General features: G+C 45.4%; 1 protein-coding gene across 3 annotated transcripts in view; it reads left to right on the top strand.

Moving 5' to 3' along the window:
- Positions 1-13,448, top strand: part of M1AP (meiosis 1 associated protein) — a 43,511-nt gene that overhangs the window by 23,786 nt on the left and 6,277 nt on the right. For all 3 annotated transcript variants that reach the window (XM_063309797.1, XM_063309798.1, XM_063309796.1), the window contains one exon: positions 11,313-11,489. In XM_063309797.1, the coding sequence (XP_063165867.1) occupies positions 11,313-11,489 (177 nt within the window). The remainder of the gene's footprint in view (positions 1-11,312; positions 11,490-13,448) is intronic.

The raw sequence follows: 13,448 nt of genomic DNA, 5'->3' as shown, positions 1-13,448 counted from the left end.
AGGGGAAATGCAACCCTGCTGCACAACCCTTCCGCCCCGTTCGAGATGGAGCAACCCCAAACGCCCACATTCACTGGGACTGGCCGGGATTGAGCCTGCACCTGTTCCTCCCCATCAGATCCATCCAGCCTGCAGACCCTGGGATGAGGCAGGGAGCACTGCTAGGTCAGCCCAGGGTCAGGATATATAGCTGGGTATTTTTCAATAAACCCTTTCCCCCTCCTTTTTAGGACCTTTATCTTTCACCACAGATGGCAATAATAATAAACCCAACAACTGCTTATGTTCATTGAATCACAGCTTGAATATAGTTTTGCACAAATCTATTAATACATTTGCTTTAGTACATTTCTCAATTTCCGCACATAGAGATACACATCACTGACCAACACAACTTTCCCAAATAAGGTAGGCAAAGGGATTGTCTGATAATTACCCCAAGTTGTCTTGTAGCTCCTGCTTCCAGGAGTAGTTCCCAGCATAGAAGAGATAGCAAAGGGAAGGAACAAGCTGACGCCCCTTTACATTCTACACATGCCATACGTGACTTGCTCTCCTAACTCCTCTTTGTATCTTCCTTTAAAAGTGTTGGACTCTGACCAGTCGGTTGATCAATCATATCATGGAATATTGTTAGGGTTCAAAAAGGAATTTAGGGAGGGATCTAGCTGTTCCTGGATTGTTCTTGGTCATGGGAGTCCATGTCTTGCCTCTTGTGTGTGTGTTTATTCATTCAGTCGCTTCCGACTCTTCGTGGCTTCACAGACCAGCCCACGCCAGAGCTTCCTGTCTGTCGTCGCCACCCCCAACTCCCCCAGGGACGGGTCCGTCAGCTCTAGAATATCATCCATCCACCTTGCCCTCCACTCAGCCCCTCTTCCTTTTGCCCTCCACTCTCCCCAGCATCAGCATCTTCTCCAGGGTGTCCTGTCTTCTCATGATGTGGCCAAAGTATTTCAGTTTTGCCTTTAATATCATTCCCTCAAGTGAGCAGTCTGGCTTTATTTCCTGGAGGATGGACTGGTTTGATCTCCTTGCAGTCCAAGGCACTCTCAGAATTTTCCTCCAACACCACAGTTCAAAAGCATCGATCTTCCTTCTGTCAGCCTTCCTTATGGTCCAGCTCTCGCAGCCATGTGTTACTATGGGGAACACCATTGCTTTAACTATGCGGGCCTTTGTTGTCAGTGTGATGTCTCTGCTCTTAACCATTTTATCGAGATTTGTAATTGCTCTTCTCCCAAGGATTAAGCGTCTTCTGATTTCCTGACTGCAGTCAGCATCTGCAGTAATCTTCGCACCTAGAAATACAAAGTCTTTCACTGCTTCTACATTTTCTCCCTCTATTTGCCAGTTATCAATCAAGCTGGTTGCCATAATCTTGGTTTTTTTGAGGTTTAGCTGCAAGCCAGCTTTTGCACTTTCTTCTTTCACCTTCATCATAAGGCTCCTCAGTTCCTCTTCACTTTCAGCCATCAAAGTGGTATCATCTGCATATCTGAGATTGTTAATGTTTCTTCCAGTGATTTTAACTCCAGCCTTGGATTCCTCAAGCCCAGCATGTCGCATGATGTGTTCTGCATACAAGATGAATAGGCAGGACGAGAGTATACAGCCCTGCCGTACTCCTTTCCCAACCTTAAACCAGTCCGTTCCGTGGTCTGTTCTTAACTGTTGCTGCTTGGTCGTTATACAGATTCTTCAGGAGGCATACAAGATGACTTGGTATCCCCATACCGCTAAGAACTTGCCACAATTTCTTATGGTCCACACAGTCAAAGGCTTTAGAATAGTCAATAAAACAGAAATAGATGTTTTTCTGAAACTCCCTGGCTTTTTCCATTATCCAGTGGATATTGGCAATTTGGTCCCTAGTTCCTCTGCCTTTTCTAAACCCAGCTTGTACATCTGGCAATTCTCGCTCCATGAATTGCTGAAGTCTACCTTGCAGGATCTTGAGCATTACCTTACTGGCATGTGAAATGAGTGCCACTGTTCGATAGTTTGAACATTCTTTAGTGTTTCCCTTCTTTGGTAGGGGATATAAGTTGATTTTTTCCAATCTGATGGCCATTCCTGTGTTTTCCAAATTTGCTGGCATATAGCATGCATTACCTTGACAGCATCATCTTGCAAGATTTTGAACAGTTCAGCTGGGATGTCATCGTCTCCTGCTGCCTTGTTACTAGCAATGCTTCTTAAGGCCCATTCAACCTCACTCTTCAGGATGTCTGGCTCTACTCCCCAACCACACCATCAAAGCTATCCCTGATATTGTTATCCTTCCTATACAGGTCTTCTGTATATTCTAGCCACCTTTTCTTGATCTCTTCTTCTTCTGTTAGGTCGTTGCCATCTTTGTTTTTGATCATACCCATTTTGGCCTGGAATTTACCTCCAACGTTTCTAATTTTCTGGAAGAGGTCTCTTGTCCTTCCTATTCTATTGTCTTCTTCCACTTCTGCGCATTGCTTGTTTAAAAATAATTCCTTATCTCTTCTGGCTAACCTCTGGAATTTTGCATTTAATTGGGCATATCTCCCCCTATCGCTGTTGCCTTTTGCTTTCCTTCTTTCTTGGGCTACTTCTAGTGTCTCAGGAGACAGCCACTTTGCCTTCTTGGTTTTCTCTTTCTTTGGGATGTATTTTGTTGCCGCCTCCTGAACAATGTTGTGAACTTCTGTCCATAGTTCTTCCGGGACCCTATCTACTAAGTCCAGTCCCTTAAATCGATTCTTCACCTCCACTGCATATTCCTTAGGAATATTAGTGAGCTCATATCTAGCTGATCTGTGGGTCTTCCCTAATCTCTTTAGTCTGGTCCTAAATTGTGCAATAAGAAGTTCGTGATCTGAACTACAGTCAGCTCCAGGTCTTGTTTTTACCGACTGTATAGATGTCCGCCACCTTTGGCTGCAAAGGATGTAGTCAGTCTGATTTCGGTGTTGTCCATCTGGTGAAGTCCATGTATAAAGCCGTCTCTTAGGTTGTTGGAAGAGAGTGTTTGTTATGCAGAGTGAGTGGTCTTGGCAAAATTCTATCAGCCTATGTCCTGCTTCATTTTGTTCTCCCAGGCCATGCTTACCTGTAATTCCAGGTGTCATTTGACTGCCCACCTTAGCATTCCAGTCTCCTGTGATGAAAACAACATCTCTTTTAGGCGTGTTGTCCAGTGGGTGCTGCAGATCCTCATAGAACTGCTCTGCTTCAGCTGCTTCAGCATCTGTGGTTGGGGCGTATATTTGGATCGCTGTGATGTTAGGTGGCTTGCCCTGAATTCGAACTGAGATCATTCTATTGTTTTTTGGATTGTATCCAAGCACTGCTTTAGCCACTTTACTATTAATTATGAAGGCTACTCCATTTCTTCTGTGGTCCTCTTGTCCACAGTAGTCGATCTGGTGGTCATTTGATGTGAAGTGGCCCATTCCAGTCCATTCCAGTTCACTGACACCCAAAATGTCTATCTTTAATCTTGACATCTCACCAATAACCACATCCAATTTGCCCTGGCTCATGGATCTTACATTCCAGGTTCCAATGGTGTGTTGATCCTTAGAACATCGGATTCGCCGTTCACCACCAGCACCGTCGGCCGCTAGCCACCCTTTCGGCTTTGAGCTAGCTGTGTCATCACGTCTGGGGCTAGTTGAGCGCATCCTCTGTTCCTCCCCAGTAGCATTTTGACCATCTTCCGACCTGGGGGTCTCATCTTCCAATGGTATACCGACATATCTCTGGTTGTACTGATCCATTTAATTTTCACGGCAAGAATACTGGGGTGGGTTGCCATTACCTTCCCCAGGGATCGCATTTAGTCTGACCTCTCTGTCATGACCTTCCCGTCTTGGGTGGCCCTTCACAGTTTAGCTCATGGCATCATTGAGGTGCTCAAGCTCCAGCACCACCACAAGGTAACAATCCTTTGCTGAAGTGCCTCTTGTTACTTCTAACAATTAATCATACTTTGATCTGGTTTTGTAGCATGTCATTGGTTTAGTCCATCCTGGCATACCTAAGAGCATAAGCAGTGTCCTGCTGGATTGAACCTTTGGCCCATCTAGTCCAGCAGTCTGTTCTCCCATTGGCCAACCTACTGCCCAAGGAAGCCCATGAGTTTTCTAGCAGAATGGCCTTCTGAGGCAGCCCCACTGCCATCAGGGCTAATAGCCATGGATCCCCATGATTTCCATGAATGGGTCCAGCCCTTTTTTTAAGCCATCCAAGCTACCACATCTCATGGTTAGGGTTAGTAGTGAATTTCAAAGTTTGATTACATGTTGTGTAAAAAAAAATCCTTTTATCTGTCACAATTCTTTCAGGATGCCATTTCATTGGGTGACCTCTGATTCTACTAGTTTGGGAAGGGGAAAATAGCTTCTCCGTGTCCACTTTATCCACACTATGTGTCCTAACAGGAAACCACGCTGAGACGAGGAATAGGTCTCTAGTGTTTATTACTGCTACGTTAGACAGAAAATCCTAACAAACTGAAGAAGCGTGGGAAAAACCCAGACAGATAAACCCCAAAAGTCAAGGCGGGTCTGTTCTGTGTCTCTTTGAATGGCTGCTTAACTCCTCAGTACTACGCATGCGTTTTCCCCCCTGGATAGGGGCCCCCTCCTGCTCGCCATCAGTACTCATGACACTAGGCATGATTATGTACATCTCCATCATGTCTCCTCTCATTAGCCATTTATCTAGATTAAAAAGCCCCAAATGCTTCCGTTTCCTCATAGAGAAGCCGCACCAGCCTCTTGATTTTCTTAGTTGCCTTCCACTGAATCTTCTTCAGCTCCACTATATCCCTTTTGAGGTTCAGCAATCAGAATTGCATGCAATATTCCAGGTGCAGTCACACCATTGATTTATGCAAGGGCGTTACAATATCGCCTTTCCATTTTCAATACCATTCCTTATTATCCTTAATATACTGTTGGCTTTATTTAACAGCAGATGCTTGCTGGGTCAACACCTTCATTGAACCGTTTACCATTACTCCAAGATCTTTGTGATGGTTCTGGTCCTCAGTTATTAATTCAGAGTCTCTCAAATCACAAGCCATCAAAGGATGTGGAAGAGTTCTTTATTAATACAGGTGATCAGTCCAAGGCAAAGAGCAGACTAAGGAAAATCCGCGCAATTGCTGTTACAAAATCCCCCTCTGTACCAGCCCCTCCCTAAATTCTAGGTTTCCTCTAACAACTCATCTAACTCCCAGCTGCAAATACTTCAGCTAACAAGCACTGATAGTGCCGGTCGAGCTGACCTTGGAGCTATGCAGGCCATCTCAACAATTCTAATTTATTTCTTTATTTTGTATGGCGTAGCAGAATGCAGCATTGTTGCATAAAAATCACAGAAACAATATATAAAAGTGTATAAAATATAGGACATTGGGACAATAAATTGTTTTAAAAACACGCAATACAAATGATGAATAAAATTAAGAATAAATTAAGTCATGCATGAGCAGTTACTAAAGTAACTAAGCCTATGGCTGAATATCTAGATTGTTTAGCCATTGGACAGCAGTACCCTTGAGATGATGTAGTTCTTGCAGGGAGCCAGGAAACCTTCTGAGGGGACATTCCATCGTAATGTGATGTAAAGTTTGCGGGACGTTCCCACAGTCACAGTTAGGATTATCAACCAGCCCCCATTTATGTTTCCAATATTGGCATCTGCCATGATTAGTTTGAATCCAATTAAGTGCGGTCTAGTTTTTCCTTGGGAGATCAAAGCTGTAAGGGTGTTGTGCTGGATCAGACACTAAATTAAACAGGTCTGGGTTAGAAGTTGCCCACTCCTGGTGCCGTGCTGTCTCAATGTCAAAGTCTTTTCTGACTAAACAATTCTAATCAACATTCCTAACGGCGACTACAGCATGCTAAAACAGCTACTACAAAACCACTCATATGTATTGGAAGGGTTCTAAATCCTGACAGTCTTTTTCCTCATCAGTCACTGCTAGCTCTGATCCCATTAGCTGGCATGAATACTTAGGACCTTTGGCACTTATGTACATACATACTGTTGCCCTCTCCATGCACCTGTGAATCCAAAGGACTCTTTGTAGATTAGACTGGAATCTATCATCATCAAGCCTAATATCCATCATATTGCAGAGAGGTTGAATTACACTCACATGGACTCTCTCTGCTTCCACTAGCCCTTCAAGATACCGTTACAACAGGTATCATCGATATACTAATGAATCTTGACCCAAACCAATTGATGACCTCACCTAGCAGCCTCAAGTGTTAATGTTAAACGGAAGGTGTGAGGGTGTTGATTCTCAGGGCATCCCACATGAGAGGGTTAGGGCTAGGGAGAGATCTCTGGTTTGATCTCTCTCCCTCTTGTACACTAACTGGAACAGACCACAGAGAGAAGAGGAGAACCACAGGAACACCATGCCTTCCACTCTTAATTCCTGTAGGCAAACCAGAAGGATACCATGGTCAGTGGTATGGAAAGCTGCTGAGAGATCAAGTAGAACCAGGATGGTTGCACTACCGCTGTGTGGCTCTGCCAAAGCTCAACAAGCACAACCAACGCTGTATCGGTATTATGTCCCATTCTGAAACTTGACTGAAAAGGATCTAGGTAAACTGTATCCTCCAGGACCCTCTGAATCTGTAGTCTGATCATCTTCTCAACAACTTTCCCACAAAAGGTGTCAGAGTCAAGCCTGCCTGTGATTCGGAAAGTGAAACTCTTTCGGAGTCAGAGGAGGAATTGGAAACTTAGCGGGCTGAAACAGGGAAAACAAAACTCCAGGATGAGCCAGCAGTGCGGGAAGAGTCCAAGGCGCTGATTGGCCAGGATTTGGAGGAGGATTCGAATCCTCCAATCAGTGTGCACCAACGATGGGCAGAAAAGCGCGCAAAGGAGAAGGCAGCCAGATTGGCTGCAGAAGGGTCCAGGCACGCGAAGAGTGAGCTGCCGGAGACAACCAATCCTCCAAGCCTGCAGCATTCATGGAAGAGTCCTTACCTGCGTCGGAGACAGCGTCTGTGGCCGAAGGGGAATCAGCGCCTTCGCTTCGCTCTGAAGAGGACTTGAATCCTGCTGCTGCCATTGAGAATCCTTTGCTTGCCAAGCAGTCTCGGTTTTGCTTCCAGTCTTGAAATTCTGCAATCTTCAAGCGGCTTCTTCATGCCTTGAAACTCCAGTGCTGTCACGTGCCTTCAGTTTCAGCCAACCGTGCTTTGTGTGCTCAGCCATGTCCAGGCGTTTCACACCTATCTTGTTCAGGATCTGGTATCCAGCCCAGTCCGGGGCTTCCAGCCAAGTCCAGTCTTGTTCCTAGTTTCCAGCCTTGCTCCAAGTCTCCAGTCCAGAGAATCCAGCCTAGTCCGGGGCTTCCAGCCGAATCCAGTCTTGTTCCTAGTTTCCAGCCTTGCTCCAAGCCTCCAGTTCAGAGGATCCAGCCTAGTTCAGGGCTCTCAATCGAGTCTAGCCTTGCTTCGAATTCCCGTCTTCCTTCAAGTCTTCAACCCAGTTCAGAGTCTCTAGTCAAGTCCTGCCTTTTTCCCAGTTCCTAGTCCTGCTTTGAGGTTCCGGTTGCTGCTTCCAGACCAGCACAAGTCTTCAGCCACCCAGTGCTCCAGTGCCAGAACAGTTCCAATATTGTTCCAGTTCAAGAACTCTTGTCTTCAGTACCTTGCGTTCCAGTCTCATTCAGCCTCCAGTTCCAGTCAGAAGTCCTGTCCGCTGCCTTGCTGTGTTCCAGTTAAGTTTTCGTATATCAAGGACTTATTTATTGTAAATAGTTATTTAATAAAGAGTATTTTTGATATTACTCCGCCTGGTTGCATAGTCTGAACAGGACAGAAGGGAAGGTTGGAGACTGGATTGTCCAGAAGAGTCAGGTCCAACAAAGGCTTATTGAGGAATCTTGTTCTCATGATTTTGCCTTCATCTTCTTCCAAGCCCAAGCATGGGGCAAGCTTAAGTCCTTAGCCCTTTCAGTGTTAGAGTTTTCCCCCTTATTTCAACAACACTTGAGGGCTGCCTCAAGGTAGGTAAAATCTTTTATGCCCATTACTGTGTGGGAAGTTGGGAGACTGCAGTAACTTGAAACAGACAAGGCAAGAAAGGATGAGCAATGGGGGCAGCAAATTAAATGCTGGGATAGTTTTCTGTGAACTCAAGGATGGTGGCAAGGGCTATAACTTGGTAATGGGGAAATGGCCTGTGTGTTTATAGCTTTCTCAGAGCTACTTATTAGGACATGTGACAATTTCTCATCGCCACCTGAAATTCGTCTCATTTGGCACTTGTTCCTCCACCCCATTCACCTTCATCTAATGCCCCTTGCTGCTGAGCCTGGACTTAGCTGTATTTTCACTTATGCAGTGGATGGCTGAACCCATAAGGTAGAAGGCTAAGGAATAAAATTTCCTCTCCAAGAAGCCCTCTGGATCTTCATATCTTGGTGTCACCTTCTGTTTTGGGTTGCAGGTAATACTCACTTAACGTCCCTAACTGGGATCAGAATTTCTGTTGCTAAGCAAAGCAGTCATTAGGCAAAACATCACATGAACACACCACTTAGCGACCACAGTTCCAGTAGTCCCAGTTGCGGTCATTAGGGGAGGATCTCACACTTCTCCTGCCCTGCCATGCTTGCCTCTGCTTCAACTCCCCCCCCCCCACCTATCTCCCCCCATCTCTGCTCTTTTGGCCACCCCACACTCCACTGCTGCCACCTATCCCTGCCGCCACCCCCAACTGACCTTCACCATCTTCTTTCTCCAGCAGCTGATGAGGCATGCCGTAAATGCAGGCAGGCGTCCAAGCACCTTAATTTTGATTGCATGACCACAGGGACATTGCAATGGCCGTAACTTTGAGGACTGGCTGTAACTACTATTCGTTCAGTGCTATCATAACTTTGAATGGTTGCTGAACAAATGGTTATTAAGCAAGAACTACCTGTAGTGGCTTGGTAGTTCCTGCTGACGGCCTGGGGCAACCTTGCATCCACCCCATTAACCTGGTGTGTGAATAGGATAGAGGTTTCACATCTGTTCTGCCTTTCTGGAGATTAAAAGGTAAAAATATGGACAGCTTCCTGGCCATGTAGCATAGTAGCATGTAAGTAGATGGTTCAGCTTTTCTATTCCTCTTTGAGAAATAAACAAATCTCACAAGAGATAAACAAAATCAAATGTTATTTAAAAAGAAGAAAAGTTAACATGCAACAATGCCCCTTTAAGTATTGCAAACATTCAGTGTTGAAAAAAATAAATTATAGAGCTGCTCATTTTGCAAATGGTAATATGCAAAAAAAAAAAAAGCAGTGCTCCAGGCAGACTGGAAAATGACAATGATCTGTTGAAGACAGAGCAATTCCAGCCAGTGTCTCAGAAATGATATTGCACAGAGATTCCAATTTATATTACAGATTACTAGAGTGGTTTAAAGATAGTACTATACTTATGCATAGCCTGAGATACAAATAAAATCTCTCTGATTACACACAATTGTTTTATTTGTATGGAGAAATAAAAGACAAATAGACTTGACTTAGCATCACACAGAAAAAAAGAAATAAAAAATCTAATGTAAATTCCTGACTAGACTGGCCTCACTTAATGACCACGTCACTTAGCAACAGAGTTGTTAGTCCCAGTTGTAGTCATTAAGCAAGACTACCTGTATATGGCTAAGAGCTGCATCTCAAGGGAATATGGATCAGGAATGTATGCACAAGAGATGAGCTTTCTTCATGGGTTCTGCCAGCTGGAAAAGGAACCACACTCAAAAGTCTGCAGTTTTGGCTTTTTTCCTGATAGACCCAGCTGAGGTAGCCCATTTCATTTTTCTTACGATCCAGTGGTTCTGAGTTCAGTTTTCTTGAGGATGAACTTTACTGGCGGGCAAATTTATCGGTGGTTGAAGTGGAGGGAACTGATAATTCAGAACGAATGCAGACATTTTCTCAGCAATAAACTGAACTTCCACAGTTCCTTAATTTGGAGTGTTTGAGGAGCTGATTGAAACAGGGTTAAGGAGAGCCACACAGTTTTCCAGGTATTCTCCCCCCTTTTTTCCTTCACTTAAAAATCAGAAGCAGTTTCAGCCAAGGTTTATCAAAATAGTCAAGCAATTTCACTTTCTCAGCTTCATGCTTCACTAATTGTTTTGCAATCTTCTGAATGCAGTTCCCCTCCCAATTGATAACCTGACACAGCTTCATGCCAAAGTACAACATGAGCATTTTTTTTCTGCTTCTAAGTTTTAGCTTGTTAATTATGCCAGCCAGGGCCAAGGTGGTAAAAGAGTTGCTGGTGGTTTCATAACTCCAGATCTTCCAAATCTGGAAGTTAGAGATTATGTTTTTGACTGCAATATGGGACTGAGACCGCTTTGGCAGCCTTGGTTGGTGACCAGAAACTATGAATTCTCCAGTACTTCTCATTTGTTTTTGATACCATAAACCGTACTATGCTTCTGGGTTCCCTGACAGGAATGGAGGCACTGCATTGTGATCATATGGGTCTTTCCTGCCAGACCAAATACAGAAGTTGGCACTGTAGTCATATTAAATAATGCCTTAGCTGTTGGCCCGTGGTATCTCCTAGAGGTCTAAGTTCCCCCTAACACTGATGCTCCCAGTATGCTTCTGACACTTAGTTCAACTCTTCCCAGTCATGACCTGACTTCAAAGAACAACAGTGCCTAGTAACATAATGGACTGGGAAAGAGTGAATGAACTGAAATTATGTCATAGACCCATGGAGTTGGAAGGGACCTCAGAAGACATCCAGTCCAACTCCCTGCTCAGTGCAGGATCTGCTAACTATCCAGCCCCTCTAGTGAAGAGGATCACACCACTTCATGAGGGAGCCTATTCCATTGGTTGGCAGCTCCTATCCTCAGGAGATTCCTCCTAATATCTTATCTGAATCTATTTTCTTTGTAGTTTTTCCCCATTGGTTCTGCAACAGAAAACAAGTCCACTCCCTCCTTTATATGACAGCCCTTTACATTTCTGAAGACTGCTGTCATATCTCTGCTCAGTCTTCTCTTCTGCAGGCTAAATGCATAGGATCCCTTCAACCTGCTCCCTTTCATCAATGGCTGTAACACCCAGAGCTGGATCCAGTACATCAGATGGGGGCTGACCAAGGCAGAACAGAGTGATTCCATGATGTGGATTCTTGGTTCTGTTAATACACCCCAAAGTAGCATTTGCCTATCCCAGGCATTTTGGGGGGTTAGAATGGTATTTGGGTCCCCATCCTCCCTGCTTTTAGAATGTGTAAGAAAGTTCTATTCAATCTCATCTTCCCTTGCAGAGAGCACCACAATCTTGAACACAGAGATTAACCTACACACTGTGGAGAACGATGTGGTAGCCTTAGAGGATTTCTTCAAAGCCTGGCTGCATGACCATGCTTCCGATCAAGAGCACCTTCATCTCCTCCTGCCTGCTGGGACCATCAGCTCCTCTGCTGCACCTAGCACCAATGCAGGTAATTTGTCCTTACTCTCCCATGCCATCAGTGGCATCCGTGACCATCTTGGTGAAGCAGCTGAAGGCAGCACCACACACTGAAACCTGGCTCTTTACCCCGGCTCTGGGGTGGAGTGGTGGAGCCTGTGGGTGGTTGTTGGGGCACCTGGGAGACTGATTGAGGCAACAGGTTCTTTGTTTTTGATATATGGTTTTTATGGTTTTTGTAGCTTTGTTGTTGTTGTGAGCTGCCCAGAGCTGTTTCAAGATAGGTGGCCATATAAATCTTATAAATAAATAAATAAATTTCAAGGTTCCTTCCATGTTTGTGGCTCTGGTATGTACTGTAAGAGGATCTTGTCCAGAGCAGGTTTAGGGAATTTCTGTTCCATTTCAGTGAGGATTTCTTCGCGTGCTGTTCAAGCCCGGCTGAAAACCTGACTCCCTCCACCTCCTCAGGCACACAGTTCTGCTGGCAAGGCCTTTTGCTGCCGGAAGTGGATGCTTCAGTAATTGGGGGCCGTCAGATATAGATGTAAGAAGCTCAGTGGGTTTATGACCGGGGTGGTGGTGGATAGGGCTGGAAAAAGGAGGCGGAAGAGCCTGGGCAGACTGTCAGCCAGCAGCCAAGCTTACTCTGGCCTTCTTGGGTTGACTTCCTTTCACAAAGCCTTCTTCGAGTTGGGTGAGTGACCTCACGGACACACTGGTGCAGTTTGCTTGGTAAACAAATGTAATAAAACAGCAAAGCACGTAAGAGACCAGCAAGCAGTGGTGGGTGCTGTCCAGGATAGTGAACACACATACAGTGTTTCTTGCTAGCCAGAGACTGAGCGTTGTGTGCCAGGTGCTCCTGGCTCTCGGGGTGTTCTTATGTACCTCTGAGTCAGCACGGCATTTCTCAGAGAGGAGCTAAGGAGGCCCAGTGAGAGAATCTATAGGAGCGTCCTCTACTCCCAGGGTGGCTGTCCCAGGAAGGGGGTCTCAGAGACAGCATCCCTCGCAAAAGCCCATGACCTGGAGTGGGGGGTGTCCTCTTCTGTTGAGTAATCTCTCTGGCAGAGAGTCAGAGTTTGGGGCAATCCCATCAGCAAAGAGTCAGCTGGATGTACGTGTGGTGTAAGCAGGGTAGGTGGTGGTGGCACAGAACCAGCAGTGGGTGGAGGAGTTCTGCCTCCGACTTCCCTGGGCTGACCGTGGGCCTCCCTCTCTCTCCCACTTCCCCCACTGGACCGGGTGAATCTGGGTTCACAGCAGCATCCACCAGCCACTTAGGATGATCATTTGAGGCACTACGTATTGCCTTAGTAGTATAGCAAGGTTTTGGGGCATGTAGTAGATCACAGGTCAGGAAAGCAAATTCTGGCCAATAATGTATGTTTCCCCCTAGATGAGGACATTTAAGGCCCAGTCCCCACTTGCACCCCACAATACCTCAGCCCCCATTTTTGCTCATCTCTTAAACAGGTAAGAGAAACCCTACAGTTTCTCTGGTATAAACTTGTTAAATAAATGAATAAACAAACAAACCTGTTAGTAGTAATAGTAGCAGTCGTGATGGTAGTAGATTACGCCTTAAGCCAACTATCCCACCACAGCCTCCAGATAGGTCAAATCTGTAGTGTTCTGCCACACATTATCATAGAGGTGAAGTTAAGGTTAACCACTTTGGTATGGTCAGAGGCAAGTTGAGGGAATGCTGAGCAGTATGGGCACACCCCCTTTCCTCTCTCCAGTCTGTGGTCAGCCATTTCACTCCCCATCAGCACCTCTTTCCTGAGTCCCTCTCAAACCCGTCTCCCCTCCCTCCCACCTGCCCCACTTGGGACACCAGCTTCTCTTCAGGCTTCCGACAAGGAGAGGAGAGCAGATCTCACTATTGTATTTGGAGAAGAGGAAGGGGTCTTTTTGCATCGTTGCACTGTAGCAATGTTCTGAAATGTATTAATTAAATTCGGATGTACCTTTACCTTCCCTT

The sequence above is a fragment of the Candoia aspera genome, chromosome 8, assembly GCF_035149785.1.
Source record: "Candoia aspera isolate rCanAsp1 chromosome 8, rCanAsp1.hap2, whole genome shotgun sequence".
NCBI lineage: Eukaryota > Metazoa > Chordata > Lepidosauria > Squamata > Boidae > Candoia > Candoia aspera.
This window is presented reverse-complemented; position numbering and strand designations above follow the sequence as displayed.